The 16,098-nt window shown below is 34.4% G+C and overlaps 1 protein-coding gene across 2 annotated transcripts in view; it reads right to left on the reverse strand.

Annotated features, from left to right (window-relative positions):
- Positions 1 to 16,098, reverse strand: part of LOC150103007 (uncharacterized) — a 200,216-nt gene that overhangs the window by 12,890 nt on the left and 171,228 nt on the right. For both annotated transcript variants that reach the window (XM_090398150.1, XM_090398151.1), the window contains exon 12: positions 9,127 to 9,289. In XM_090398150.1, coding sequence (XP_090254276.1) covers positions 9,127 to 9,289 — 163 coding nt within the window. The remainder of the gene's footprint in view (positions 1 to 9,126; positions 9,290 to 16,098) is intronic.

Below are 16,098 nucleotides of genomic sequence, written 5' to 3' on the forward strand. Positions count from 1 at the left end.
TGTCCAGGCTTTCTGAACTATGCAGTGCAGCCACTGTAAGACTCTTATACCACCATACTTCAGCATTTCTGGTCGAATATCATCTACTCCTGCTGCCTTTCCACATTTCAAGCCTTTGATGGCTTTTTCTACTTCAAGTATGGATATGTATTCCTGACTGCATGCCTGGTCAGTGTTTTTTACCACTGTGCTGTCATCACTGCTTGTTTCATTTAGTAGTTTTTCAAAGTAATTATTCCATACTTCAAGGATATCTTTTTCTCCCGTTTTCATGTCACCTTTATCATCTCTAATTCCTTTTATAGCACTCTTTCCTCCATTCTTAAGCTTCTTCAACAACCTCCAGAATATTTTGCCACCTTCTTGATATTTATTTTCTATATTCTTGCCAAAGTCCTCCCATGACTTTTGTTTAGCTAGTTTTACACAGTGTTTAGCATTCTTGCATTTGTCTCTATATTCTCTAAGAGCACAAGCTGACTTATTTGACAGGAACTTTTGGTATGCTTTCTTCTTTTCCTTCACTGCCTCTTTAATTTCCTGTGTCCACCAGGGAGTTCTGATTTTTTTATCCTTACAGACAACCTCACCACATGCCTCTCTGGCAGAATCAATCAATGTTTTCTTCAGAGTTTGCCACTAAATCTGGAAGGTTTGATTCCTATTCTCAAACTCTTTCATTTAAGTATTTCTTAAATGCTTCCCATGCACTGTCGATATTTTCCCATCCAACTCAGTACACTTCTCAGTTAGTCATAATTTCCTGCTTTGTAGTTCGGCATGTAGCCTTATCTGAATGGAACATTCATAAACTTAGTCACTTCCCAAGTGAGTGCCGCATAATCATAGTCACCAACTCCAGGCAGAATAGTTACATCTTTAACTGAAATGCCCTCTGACACTATAATCAAATCTAACATTCTTTGACCTTGGGTTCCTTCTCTTACACAAGACAACTTCCTGAAGCAGGAAGTTGTCTTGCAACAGCTCAATAAATTCAGTTTCATTCTTCTCATGAGAGTTTACTGCTACACAATCAATATTTAGATAATCGAAGTACAACATTATGATTACTCTTTTTCTTGCCCATCATCTTTATTTGGTAATGCATTTTTTCATCACTAGCAAATGATCGATCAGGTGTGTAACAACATCCCACCATGTAATTGATCTTGTTAGATTCCCCCTCACAGCAGATGGCTTCAAATTCACTGCCACACGAAATACTGTTACTAGTTCTACAATCACAGTCCTCGACACTAATTGGATTCAAGTCATCTGATATCAGTAGCAGTACGTCCTTTCTTCTCCTATCCTGTCTATCCTTTACACTCGATACCAGTTAGTATGTCTGATTCTTATAGCCAGGTCTCACTAATGCCCACAATCTGAGGGCCCAACATATTGACCAAGGCAACAAACTCTACCCCTTTGTTTCTGATACTCCTTCCATTTGTGTATAAACATAATAATCTACCTGCATGTTCTTTTGTATACTCTTGTCTGCGGAAGACACAGTTGTCCAACTGTGTCTTCCGCAGATATCTATTCTTCTAGATATCTATTGTTCTCTAGTGCTTTATACATAGACATCTTTGCACACGTTTGATGGGTCTGAACCACACAAACACAAAGTATTAGTAAAAATCCAGTTTTGTAGTTTTCCCTACCCAATATCAAGTTAGAGTTTATTTTATATTTTTTTCATCTGCATCTTTACAGTTGATTCACCTTCTGTCACCATAAATGTTGCAAACAAGTATAAATTTTTATTTTCTTAATGAAATTACAATATAAGGCAAAACAAATCTGTTTCATCTTTCATTTTCTAGCTTAAATATGACACAATTTTATACTGTACTTCCTAAAACATTACTCCCAACAAGTGAATCTTGTATTATCATTTGTGAGGAAATTCAATGTGCTACTATTAAAGTGTTGTGCTTTTTACTGTTAACAAAAGTGAGCTTAAAACAGTTGATTGTATGGGACTTTGAGTGGGTCTTTTTCATATTTCATTATTGTGTGTATCTACTGTGTTTTGGTTGATTAGGAATCAATTTTGCTGGCATGGTAGGATGAGTGGTTATTGTATCCATTCTCCAACTAAAAGATAATGAGTCTGAATCCCAATGGTGGGCAGTGGACATTTTGTGATTGTCTTTAGGTGAAAGATGAATTTCACTGGCTGGGGTGAGACCACCACACTGCATACTGGAGACTTGAAAATGTTCCAGGTTTGGTCTGAAAGCATATTTCTAGATTATCCAACCCTAAATTCACACAAAAAACACAGGGGATAAGTAATACTATTTATTTAAGGCTATATATTTCAGCCTGAATATCACAGACCGTCATCAGTGGTGACAATAGTAATTACAAAGTAGAACGCAAACGATGGATTAAGTTGAAAAAGTAAGAACCATGTGATGTTACACACACACACACACACATATATATATATATATATATATATATATATATATATATAAAACAACACAATTGTGTTATTTTATATATATAATTCATTAACTCTTTAAAAAAATTATTGATGTGTCATTTAAAATAAGACTTTCCCATATCTTAGAGAGAGGCAGTTGTTCCGATTTAAGCTTGGACAGCAAAGTAAAGCCTCAGTACTTTCTTTAAGCAAATGTTCAAATTTATACTGATACCGACGAAGTGAGCATGTTTCAGACCATAGGATGTTGTGGTCTGTATCTATTCCAAGCCAGATTTTACTAATGTAAGACTGGTATTCTTGTTTTCTCTTTTCACAGAGCGTCTAGTATGTCCGAAGTAAGAATGATGACAGTCACAAAGAACTTGGTAGACAGCAGAGAGAGAGCTAGAAGAGACCGTTTATCTTTGAATATGGAAAACATACTGATAATTTGTTGAGAGGAAGAAAAGTGACCACTAAAATTTCTTAAGAATTCTGGAAATGGGTTCTGAGATGTCAGAAATGTAAGGAATTGGAACTCCATCATACTGTTTCTTTGTAATTTGCTAGGATTATAGGAATTAAACAGCTGTTGCATGGTCCTTTCTGAAAAGTCATTGAGTCTGTGTACTGTTTGATGTTTAAAGTTCCTGCTGTAGTACTGTATTTATTTGAATATAACTTGCCCTCGCATATAACTTGCACCCCTCATTCCAGTTTACAAAAAAAGAAATTAAAAAGTTTCACATATACCTTGCACACACAAAAAAAGTTTAAACACTCTCATGTTGGGACAATATTAAGTCGCACCCCATGATAAACAACATGCCCTCCCCAACAGCCACTATACTGCAGACGCAAGAAAAACAACTAGTTTTATTGTATCACTGAATAAGGTACAGGGACATCTGGAATAAAAATGGCACTAACTAATGAATCACATGTCCCCCCCTCCCACAGAAACTATGCTGTATAGCACATATAGGCAACCCTCGGGCCGGATCCGGCCCTAATCTATTTCAGCACAGTTTGTCTGATTCATGGTGGGAGAAAACATGGTGTGTTCTACTAACTCACATTAAGCTAATGTCATATGACTTGTGCAAAACACGTTTTCTCCAACCAAGGTCTCTTTCTCTCTTTGACTAGCGGTGTGTGTGAACGTGTTACAACGTGTCAGCTCGGTACTTGCGTTGGTGCTGTGCTTTGTTCAGTGCCTGCATTGATGTTATGTTCTGTTCAGTGCCTGCGGTGTAGAAGAGTTTTGTTTGATAGTTCTGAATATTGCTTATAAATTTGGGACAATGTCAGGGGTTATTGCAAAAAAAAAAAAAAGTAGATGCAGAGAATAGTCAATTTTGAGACAACTGGATGGAGGATTATTATTTTATTCTAATAAAGGTTTGCCTGTATGTTTGCTGTGCAACGAATCCATATCTATCAACGAAGAATACAACTTGAAGAGGACACTTTACTTCGAGACGTGGATCACCCAAAATATATATTTTGGGTGATCCGCATGTCTCGCAAAGAACGCAGCACCACAGCATTGTCGAAGGAGCATTTATCAAAGAATGTCTGTTGGATGTTGCAAGTATAATATGTTCTGAAAAGAAAAAAGACTTTGAGAATGTTCGTTTGTCGAGACGCAGTTGTCCAATGGATAGAAATTATGGCTGATGATATCAAAAAAAGTTTAAAAGAGAAGAATGCTAGATTGGAATCATTTTCAATTGCTTTGAATGATAGCACCGATGCCTCTGATACAGCACAACTAGCAATATTTATTCGAGGAGTTGATGCGGATTTCAACATCGCAGAAGAATTATTGGCACTTCAGCCGTTAAAAGGAACAATTACCGGTGAAGATATATTTGAAACAGTCAACACAGTCTTAGAGAGATTTGGGCTTAAATGGAGTTCACTATCTGGCATATGCACTGATGGAGCCCCTGCAATGGTGTGCACAGAAGGGATTTATTGGAATAGTTAATGAAAGAGCAATAGAACTACAGATCCATCCGGAAAATTTAACAAATTTTCACTGTATTATCCACCAACAAAATCGATTAAATTCATAAATGTTATGGAAGTTCTAGTAGCCAGTATTAACTTTATTAAGTCATGTGCACTTAATCACCGCCAATTTAAGGAGTATTTGGCAGACCTATTTTCGGATTATGAAGATGTGTCTTATTATTGTGAAGTGAGGTGGTTGAGTAAAAGTAAAATGTTGAAACGATTTTATGATCTGAGACAAGACATTGCAGATTTTATGGACATAAAAGGAAACACAATTAACCAAGTAAAAGATGATGAGTGGGTGTGTGATTTAGCATTCCTTGTAGATGTCACCGGACACCTAAACGAACTGAATCTCAAATTGCAAAAACAAGGACAACTGGTTCATGAACTGCATGGACATGTCAAAGCTTTTTGTAATAAACTAAGATTGTTGGAAAGTCAGATAAGAGCTAAAAATTGTTATAATTTTCCTACTCTAGCAACTCATAAAAATATCCCTTATAATTGTTATGGAGATGAACTGAAGGCACTAATAGAGCAATTTGATACAAGGTTTGCTGACTTCAAAAACAAAGACTCCACATTTGCTATATTTGCTCATGTAAATAATGTGCCAAAAAACTTACAGATGGAACTTATTGAGCTTCAGGCAGATTTAGTGCTAAAATCACAATTTAACAACACTGCTTTGACGGATTTTTATAAATTTCATTTGGTTGAAGGAAAATATAAAATTTACGCGTCTTTTCAAGAAAAATCATTTGTCTTTTTGGCAGCACACACATATATGTGTGAACAGTTTTTCTCGAGGATGAAATACAATAAATCAAAAATTCAGACAAGAAAAACGGATGTAAACTCTATGCGATTATCCTTAAGTAATATTAACGTCAATATTGATAGTCTCGTAGTTGAAGTACAAGGCCAATCTTCACATTAAATTGTTATGTCGTTCATTATATTATAAAATTTATGCAGAGCTTTATATTATAAATAAATGAAATATGAAGTACCAACTTGTTTTAATTCATTTAATAATTTGGTCTGGCCCTTGACTTGGAGACAGAATGATAATTTGGCCCCCGCACTAGGAAAGGTTGCCCATGCCTGATGTATAGATTCAAGCAAAACCATATGTTGAACCGGCAAACACTATCTAACAACTATTGTCCAATTTTTCAATTTCATGTAAGTATTTGTTTGATTGCCTTTGAAATTTTTGATGTTTAAGACAGGTCACAAAGGCTAACATCAAATAAAATTCAAGTGAAGGGTTGAAACTTTGTTTGAGTTGAGCCCGCCTGCACGACACGGAAGCAGTACACAAACAGAAATGAGAAGTTCCCTCGGAACAATAAACAGGCAAAACACCACTCCACCGCGAATGTGTTAAAACTAAGAAATATATTGGTGAATGTTGTTATGGCTGTTTCAGATATTATGGAATTTGGTTGAAGGGAATTAGCATTTCAACTCAACAATTGTCAGCTTGCCTTTGTTATTGGGTCGCACGATTTTTTGTTAATACCGCACCAATCATGTGCACGTCTTCATAGCTGCTCTGTCTCTACTGGCCTACCACTGTTGTCTGTTTCGTGCTCTGCTTTCACTTCTCATCACTCATTCATGAAGAATTGTTCATTAGGAATCTCAAGTCTTGTAAATTACTGGTAATTTTTGCTTGAAATGATGGGAAAGAAGACGACGCTATTTGGGTAGATGACTTTGATGAGGCACACAAGGAAACCGCTCTCAAGGCTGGAAGTAGCAATAGCGAATAGGAGATTCTTGGTAAGTCATACCCATTTTAGTTTCCGAAAATCCCCACATATATATATCTTGCACCACGATTCTTTAGCTTAATTTTTGGAAAAAAAAGGTGTGAGTTATATTCGAGTAAATACAGTAGCTGATGTAGAACAAGTAGTGTGAGCATGTTGCAATAAAGTTTTTATAATTCCAATCTTCTGTGATTGAGTAAGTGTGGATGCTGGATGCTACATTCAAAAACAATCGGCTCACATGGCGAGCCGATTGTTTTTGAATGTAGCATCCAGGGAAAGTAGGTTTTCGATAAACAGAAATAATTAATTCACCTGATGGTGAATGAAGGAGTAGAATATCTAAAAAGAACTATTTGTTGTTTTTTACCATTGCCATAATAAATCTAATTCATGGATGTAGATTGTTTATAATTGATAAAAAAAAGGTAGGCAATGTATCTTCATTATCGGGCCAGAGAGCAAAAACATCATCTATATAATAAACCCAAAATGAAGGCTGAGGGTATATGGACAAGAAAAGAATGTGTTCTAAATAAAAGTTAGCAAGTGCAGGGTGGACTTCCCATCGATGTTTTCTTCAACTTGACTCGAAACTTTATTCTCACGAATAAAATGTCCAGAGTGCATAACAAAGTCGAATAGTTTCACTATACTTGGTAGAAATGCTTCTGAAAGTAGATGTAGTGTATCCTGAAGAGGAATATTTGTGAAGAGAGATTCTACATCAAAGATAATTATATCAGTGGGTAAAATCAGAAGAATTTTTTTTTATGAGCAGGAGTTGCCAATCTGAACTTTCAATAGGCATTTGGCATCTCAGAACCCGTTTCTATAATTCTCGAGAAATACAATTTGGCGGCTACTTTCTTCTTATCAACAAATTATCAGCAGGGGTTTCCATCTTCAAAAGATAAACGGTCTCCTCTAGCTCTCTCTGGTGTCTACCATCATGAAAAAGATAATACAAGAACACTAATCTTACATTAGCAAAAATAAACTCGAAAAGTCTGGTTTGGCACAGCATGGAATAGATATAAACCACAACGTCATGTGGTCTGAAACACACTTCATTGGTATTAGTATAAATTTGAATGCTTGTTAAAAGAAAGTGCTGAAGCTTTACTTTGCTATCCAAGCTTAAATCGGAACGACTGCCTCTCTCTAAGATATCAATAATTTTTTTAAGCGTTAATGAATTATCAATATTGCAGTATTTCCTCAGTTATACCATAGCATTGTTTATGTATAACATGGCATAGCTCTTACTTTTTCAAATCAATCTACTGTTCACATTCTACTTTTGCCACCACCAATGATTGCCTGTAATGTTCAGGCTGAAACATATGACCTTGTGTTTTTTGTGCTATAGGCTAACAGCCTTTTTGTGGAGTAAAACTTAGCAGACTCTAGGTTTAATTAAAAGATACTTCACTTGCAGTAGTAATGAAGTTGTGGCACTATTACATAATTGTCTGATCAGAACAATTGGATTATCTCAACTTCATTCACCCAGATTTTTATTGGAGGTCAAGACATTTGGAGAAATTCACTAATAAGTGGAGGGATTGCATCATGTTAGTTATGAGATTTAATGTAAGTTTATTCTAAGTCAGTGCAGGGTGTGTGTGTAGATATGACTGTTTATCCACTTCAATTTATGTCCACTTTTGTGCCTCTCGTGAATCATGACTGGAAAGGGTCATGGACTCTTCCTAGATACACATGGTCCTGATATTGTAATAAAACTATAATGCTAAACAATTAAACTACAGCCTATAATTCAAATAAATAAACAAAAAATAGAATATAAAATGTGATGAGAAAAAATAAATTGCATTAACCATGGACTAAGAACTGCATGTCTAGACAACAGGACATGAAAAGGTTAAGTCTGATTGGTCCTACACCGACCTTGTTGGCCACTCCTACTCTCCAGTGCTTCAAAAAGGACCCCTTTCCCCCCACTCCTAGTTGCTCTCAGGTTCTCAAATATCTACCACCATATCCCTAAAACATATATTATCAAGTGTGTCTGGATAAGAGACTGAAAAACAATGTAAATCATTGACAATCCAAGGAAAAATAGAAGTTATTCAGCAAATGAAAAGGGGTGAAACTGAGTCAGATGTGTGTTGAATTTAGCACCATCAATCGTTTTTAAAGCAGTAAATTTTCTTTTTCTTAAACATTATAATGTAAATTTCATAAAATAAAAAATTTTTAAGTATTTTGTGTTGATTATTGAAAATCTTGGAAAAGAACCTAATGCATGTTCCCATTATGCTCCGTTTACACCGTAAACAGTTCATAAATGTATGTGTGTGTGTTAGAATAAGGATTTCATTTTTTTTTACTGTCAGAGTGTGGAGTGACCTTTGGTTATAGAAATATAGTCATATGGCTGAATTATAGAAATGGGTAAGATATAGAAACATATAGCTGAAGGATAACTTAATTAAAAATTCATGTCATCATTATCCTCTTCAGCACTGAGAATTTTGTATTATGAGTACTGGTTTTAGATTTGTATAAATCTATATTATGTATAAACAAGTATGTGTAAATAATAAATAAGATATATGTAAAATGCACAAAAATAACAATGTGAGAAATGAGAGAAAGAATATATACAAGCCAACATGTCACTGGGTGTAACTGCATATCATTTGGCCTCCAGTTGTGATTACTCAATTATATGGTTCATCTGATGTTAACTCCCTCCTTACAAACACTGAGTTGGTCCTTCTTGGGTTGTGGGTTTGGTTTTCCTCTTATAAACATGAAAAATCTTCTATTGCAAACACATTTTGATAGTAATGTTACATGCACTTATAGTAATAACAATAATGATTTTTTAAAAGCACATTTCATTACCTGTATGCGAAACATTTCACAGTGTTGCTGAATATATTCTTGAAATGAAATTCTTTGCTTTTCTTTTTCTTTAAATTGCAACGATATTTCAGCTTTCTCCTTTTCTTTTTTCTTCACCACCTCCAAATTTAGGTTATATCCACTTTCCATTTCTTTCAGTTCTCTACAGTATGAAATAAGATAAATTTATAAGCAATATTTCAGACACATCACATTAACTATACAATTTGAAGTAACACTTTAACTGTGTAGATCTTTAGAAACAGAATCTCATATTGTCAAAACTTTTGTGCAAAACCTAAATTCCAGCCTGATTTACATAGAGGAACTTTTCATTTAACTTAAAACCAAATATCAGAAGAAATTAAAAAATCAGTCCATAGGAAATTTTAAGAAGTTTTTTTAGCTAGTCACCGAGTGTTGAAGTTAAATGAGTAGGGGTTCTGAACAAATGTTTAATTCTTTCCTTTCAATGGTGCACTGCATCAGTAGTTATCTCCTTGAATGCTGAATAAATGAGGATGGGCTGGCAATTCGGAACTTAGTATTCTATACTGCCTGATATAGTATAATCAGATATATTAGCCGATTATCCAAATTGTTCCTTCATACATTGTCCTCTATGGATGTCATTACAGGGCAAACAGTGAGGTCAGCTTATGAAACAACCTCAAGAGACTTAAAAATTGGTGCTACAAGTGGTTGTCTCACACTAGGCAAAGAAATTTATCTACATCTAAAGGTATTCACCTTGGGGGAGACCACACTCCTACCAGGCGTGTCCCCCGGGTGGTGGATGGGGGAAACCCAAATGGGTTGCTCTGAATAAACAGTAAAGAGCCGTGGACCAAAGGATATAGCAGAGGCATGGCAAGCTGGCTACATTATTATGCCAGTAACTTTCATGAGCAGGAGAAAGTCTACAAACCGAGATAGTGCTACTGGGTACAGGACAACTGACGCGCCTACTCAAAGACCACATAGAGTAGGTGAGAAATCGGCAATGTGGTCAGCCATGGATGTGAAACATGTAGCCACCCTCAACATAAGATCAATATACCAACCTGGAAAATTGCAATTAGTCCAGGAAAATTTTAAAAGACTGAAATACAGTATTTTAGGTTTATCAGAGACATATTGGTGCGGAGATGGATTCATGGATTTACCAGAAGAAAGACTGTACTTCTCAGGAAGAAAAGATAACATACACAGAGAAGTAGTTGCATTATTAATTGAAAAGAAACTTACACACTCAGTAATTGAAATAAACCCAGTGTTTCCTAGAATAATCACAGCCAAACTTCAAGCAAAAGAAAAAGGTCAAACAATTAAAATAATCCAAATATATGCGCCAGACATTCAGAGGAAGAAATAGAAAATTTCTATGAACTACAACAGGAAATAGATAATCCCAAAAATAGAGAACTCATGATAGTGATGGAAGATTTTAATGCTAAAATAGGAGACAGTTCACAGCAGACAAAAAAGATGTGATAGGGAAATTTGGATACGGAGAGCTTAACGACAGAGGAGAACAATTACTCCACTTCTGTAAAGCAAACAATCTAATGATTACAAACACATTGTTCTATCAACACCCTAATAATAAATATACATGGACATCCCAGATGGTAATATAAAGAACTGCATAGACTATATCATCATAAACAAACAATGGAAAAGATCAGTAAATAATGTACGAACATTAAGAAGTTTTGATTTTGACACTGACCACAAAATATTAACTGCCAAAGTGAAGATAAAATTCAACAGGAAAAACAATATCAGAAAAGAAGAAAACATCAACCTATCAAAACTAAAAGATAGCTCAAGCAGAAGTCGATTTTTAGAACAGATGTGCTTGAAATTAAAACCGGCCATCTTCCAGAAAAGCGGAAAATACTGGGAAGAAGGAAAAGAAACAGCATTATCAATTGCAAAAGACACTCTAGGTTCCAAACCCAAAATAAACAAAAAGTGGATAACCCAAGAAATCATAACTACCATAGAAGAGAAAAGAGAGGCCAAGATACTTGTAAACCAACAAAACAATGAAGAGAACAGAGAAAAATACAGAGCACTAAAAAATAAAGTTGATAACCTATGTAAAAAAGCCAAAGAAAAATGGTTAGAAGAAAAAGCTAAGAAATGCCAAGAAGCATACCAACAAAACAACCTAAAAGTCTTCCATGATACTGTAAGAGAAATTACAAAGGAATTCTCAGCAGTAACAATGATAAACAACAAGATGACTGAAACCGGGAATATTGAATATATAAGAAAAATCTGGTCAAACCATTTTAAGACTATCTTCCACCAAGGAAACAAAACTACAATGCCAACAATAGAAGAAAATAATGATCACCCAAAAATTTTACAGAAGAAGTTAGATATGCAATAAAACAGATGAAAAACAATAAAGCACAAGGCATTGATACTATCCCTACTGAACTGTGGTCATATGGAGGCAGCATATCAATAGAATATTTAACAACCCTATTCAATAAAATACTACAAACAGGAGAGATCCCAGATGACTGGAGAACTGGAAAGATCATCCCAATATACAAGAAAGGAGACAAAAGAGACTGCAGAAATTACAGACCAATCAATTTACTCCCTCACACCTATAAAATATTCATAAGAATTATACAAAATAGATTAAAAAACACCTACGAAGAAATGATAGGCATAGAACAAGCTGGTTTCCGAGGAAACTATTCAACAATAGACCAAATTTGCACCAACTAGCAGAACTCAGCTGGGAAGACCATAAAGAACTATATTGTTGTTTTGTGGACTTTAAACAAGCTTTCGATAACATCAACAGAGAAATCCTTCTTAAATTGCTACTAGAAAAAGCAATAGACAAATATATAATACAGTTTCTGATAAAATATTACTCTAAGACAAATGCAATAATTAAAAAGGACACACTCACAACAGAACCCATAAAGATCCAAAAAGGAGTAATGCAAGGATGCCCATGATCCCCATGCCTATTCAACATATATCTAGAAGAAGTTGTAAAGAAGGCAATAGACAATGAGCCTGGAATCAATGTCAATGGTATAAACATAAATAATATCAAATATGCAGATGATCTCGTCCTTCTTGCAAGAACCCCAAATGAACTACAAAAGTTGATCAACAAGCTAAACGAAACCTGTAAAACATATGACATGACAATAAATATACAAAAGACAAAAGTGATGAATATAGGGAGGAACGGAACTACCATCTCAGCCACCCTAAATGGAGAACAAGTAGACAACTTCATATACCTTGGATCAAGACTAACAGAAACAATAGATGAACTCAAAACAATCAAACACAGAATAGCGATAGGATGGACCACCATGGGAAAATTACAGAAAATCTGGAAAACAAACAAGATATCTAAGCAAGGCCAAAATCAAATTATATGAAGCAATAATTATACCAACAGTCATCTATGGAGCAGAAGTGTGGACAGTTAAAAAAAGAGAGGAGAAAAAACTGCTGGCATTTGAAATGAAATGCTTAAGAAAAATAAATAGAACAAGTTGGATAGAAAACAAACATCACAGTCAGACAAGAACTATTGTATAAAAAGACAATAATAGAAAAAATCAGAAAACAACAACTGAGATGGTTTGGATACACTATACGCATAGACGCAGACAGACTTCCTAATCAATACTTTTCCAACTGAAAAAAGAAAACCCAGAAGACCAAGAATTACCTGCCTGAAATTAATAAAGAACATCTCGGGATGCAGAACATGTAAGGAACTTTTTCAAACAGCAAGGAATAGAGAAGACTGGAAGATCCTGCTCAAGAGAAGACTCAACCTGTCTTAGACAGAAGAGAAGAGGAAGAGAAGAAAGGCATTCACAAACATCCATGACAGAATTCAAATCAATCTTTTGGTTGGAGAGTATGCTATCTACCCAGTCAACCAGGCTGACTGGATAAGATTGGATTAGAACTATCTAAATTAAGTGGATATTAAAGCCGAATACAGAAACTATAAAAGTTTCGTGTGAAGATTGACCAGAGAGCCAGCAGGAAAACACCATCGCCATACTATGAGCTTCCCCTAGCCGAACCTAATAGGAAAAGCATGAATGCTAAAAATGTCCATATATTGCCTTCTATTGGTTCATTATAGGGTTTACTAGCCTGACAGCTATTTCACACTCATGGTTTTCGTCAGAGACTAGGCAGAAACCTACGGAGCAAAAACTCTCTGTACTAAGGAACTCAAAGCGTTGGAGAGGTGTATTTTCCATAAGCAAACTCTTGGTCAGTGCATAAAGTATTTACTAAAATAAAGAGCCAAAAGGCTTTACTTTGGCGATGCAAAACTATCTAAATTAAGCAAACTCTTGGTTGCACCAACCAAGAGTTTGCTTACAGAAAATACACCTCTCCAACGCTTCAAGTTCCTTAGTACAGAGAAATTTTGCTCTCTAGGTTTCTGCCTAGTCTCTGATGAAAAATCAATGAGTTTGAAACAGCTGCCAGGCTAGTGAAACCTTATAATAAACTAATAGAAAGTAATATACGGACGCTTTCAGCATTCTTGTTTTTCCTATTAGGTTCGGCTAGGAAAACTCGTAATATGGCAACGGTGTTTTCCCGCTAGCTCTCTGGTCAATCTTCACACAAAACTTTTATAGTTTCTGTATTCAGCTTTGAAATTATGTTGGTTTAATATCCACTTAATTTAGATAGTTTTGCAGTGCCGAAGTGAAGCCTTTTGGCTCTTTATTTTGGATTAGAACTTTATATAATTTTGTTTACTTTGGCATAGTAATGGTACATTTCAAATTTATGTTATTTGACTAATTTTAATGCATATTCTCATTTATCTCTTAGGTGGTGAATGATTTTGTTGCCTTGTGTTAGAACACCTTTCTGATAATGGAGGACTGAAGTATTTGAAAAATTACTGTTTGATGTCTAAAGTAAATTTCTCTGTGTATTTAATCTTATACTACTAAATATATTTAGATATACAACTTTATGTGGGTGGTACCTGCATAAAAACTAAATTTCATTAAAATTTGTCCGGAGATAATAAAGTTGTAACATGTTCAAAAGCACCCATTAGAAATGCTTTGTATATCCATCTGTAATATATATATAAACAAGTCCACTGCTGAACCTAAACAAAGTTTCTAATTGATGAAAATACCTCTAGTGCCTCCAATTCTCTTGGAGTTGGGGGCATGAGAGCTTTTAGCAACAGCTGAGGCTACAAAACTAATGAGAAACTATTGAGTTAACACTGTCCACTGATTGCAAATATTTAAATCTTCCACCAATACAAATATCATCTATGTGAGTAATCTGTTTTTGAATATGTTTATTTCCAACTGGTGAAAAAAGAAATATTTTGTTTTTTATTTAATAATGATATTAAGAGGGACCAAAAATATTTTATCACTTAGTGTGAGGCCACTATCCTGCTTATTGGAAACCTGAAATGTATGAAAATGTTCCACATTTGGTCTCTAGAGGGTTTACAGACTAGGTAAAAAATTATTTTAAAACTAAAAAAAAAAAGTTATAAACAAAATTAATAAAATCCTTAACTCATTCACAGTAAACAAAGTACTACAGCTTTTCGTGGGTTGAAGTTATATAAAAAATAAAATAAAAACATGCAGTAGAAGAAGTAACTTTATGAAGAATGTCAGGATGTAAACTTAACATATGCATTGAAACTATGAAAGGTTTCATATTATGAAATTATGAAATTCAAATTATGAAAGGTTCAGATGGTGAGAGAGAGAGAGTAAAGAATGTAAATGCATAAGAATTGCATTTTTTTGCAATGAGCTGTATTTGCAATGTTTTGTTGATTACAACAGAAGTATAAGCATTCAAAAGGAGATTTAATCTATTACATCTGTGCAGGAGAGAGAGAGGGGGGGGGGGTAATAAAGAAGATGTGATTTAAAATAAGATTTTTTTAAAATTTCATCAGTATCCATTACAATATGTATATTAAAAAAAGTTAAGGCATGCAGAATGAAGGCAATGTTTAATATGATAAATCACTCTATTCTGTCTTCTTTTCAGCAACAGCTCTGAAAAGATCTTGAGGGGTACACTTTCAAAAACAATGTAGAAATAAAATAAAATTATCTATTACTTCAAATAGATGCCACATGAAGCTACTAAGTGTTTCAACTATAACAAGCTCTGAAAAGTGATTTTCAGTTTTAAATTGTCGCTTTTACTGATTGCTTTTCTAGGATTAAGTAGTAAAATAGGATAGATTTTCTATCAGTGCTCTTTGAAGTGCAATATTTTCATTTTCTAGTTCTTGCAAATATTTACTAAAACAATGGCTATCACCACAGTTTTTAAACTATGACTTATTGCTGTAAACCTCTAAAAGTCTCAAGTGCTGATGAACCTCGAATATATTCAAAGAACTCAAATATATTTTACCATTTATTAAATCAAATGTAACAATGTATGACTACACAAAAAAGGGCAAACTTGTGTCTAATATTCAAAAATAAAATGAAAATAATAATTTAGGTTTATGTGCATGTTGTAAAATAAATTTATGAAGTTCTTTTTGAATCAAACCATTTCAGTAGAAATTTCACCAAGATTTGCTTTATCTTTATTGTGCTTACCACACAAGAGAACCATTCTAGGATAAATACATAAGTATACAGTCACCTCTCACTATATATAATATCAATTAAAAAAAAAAAATGACCACAGAAAATCTGCCTTAAGTTATGCTAAAAGAAAACTGACTATAGCAAATCTGCATAAAAATCAATTTGTTTGCATATAGAGCTTGTATGGTGAGAACTGAATGTCTAACAAATATACAAATAAATATATGAAGTTAAGCACATTCTTTTTTTTTTTAATGTCATGGCACTCGACATAGCATAGTCGAGTGTCATGACTCAGACCTGACTGTGGATAGAACCTACATCTTTGATTTATTGTTCC

The sequence above is a fragment of the Typopeltis vanoorti genome, chromosome 9 (genome assembly GCF_054136105.1).
Source record: "Typopeltis vanoorti isolate ZY-2024b chromosome 9, IOZ_Tvanoo_1.0, whole genome shotgun sequence".
In the NCBI taxonomy this organism is placed as follows: Eukaryota; Metazoa; Arthropoda; class Arachnida; order Uropygi; family Thelyphonidae; genus Typopeltis; species Typopeltis vanoorti.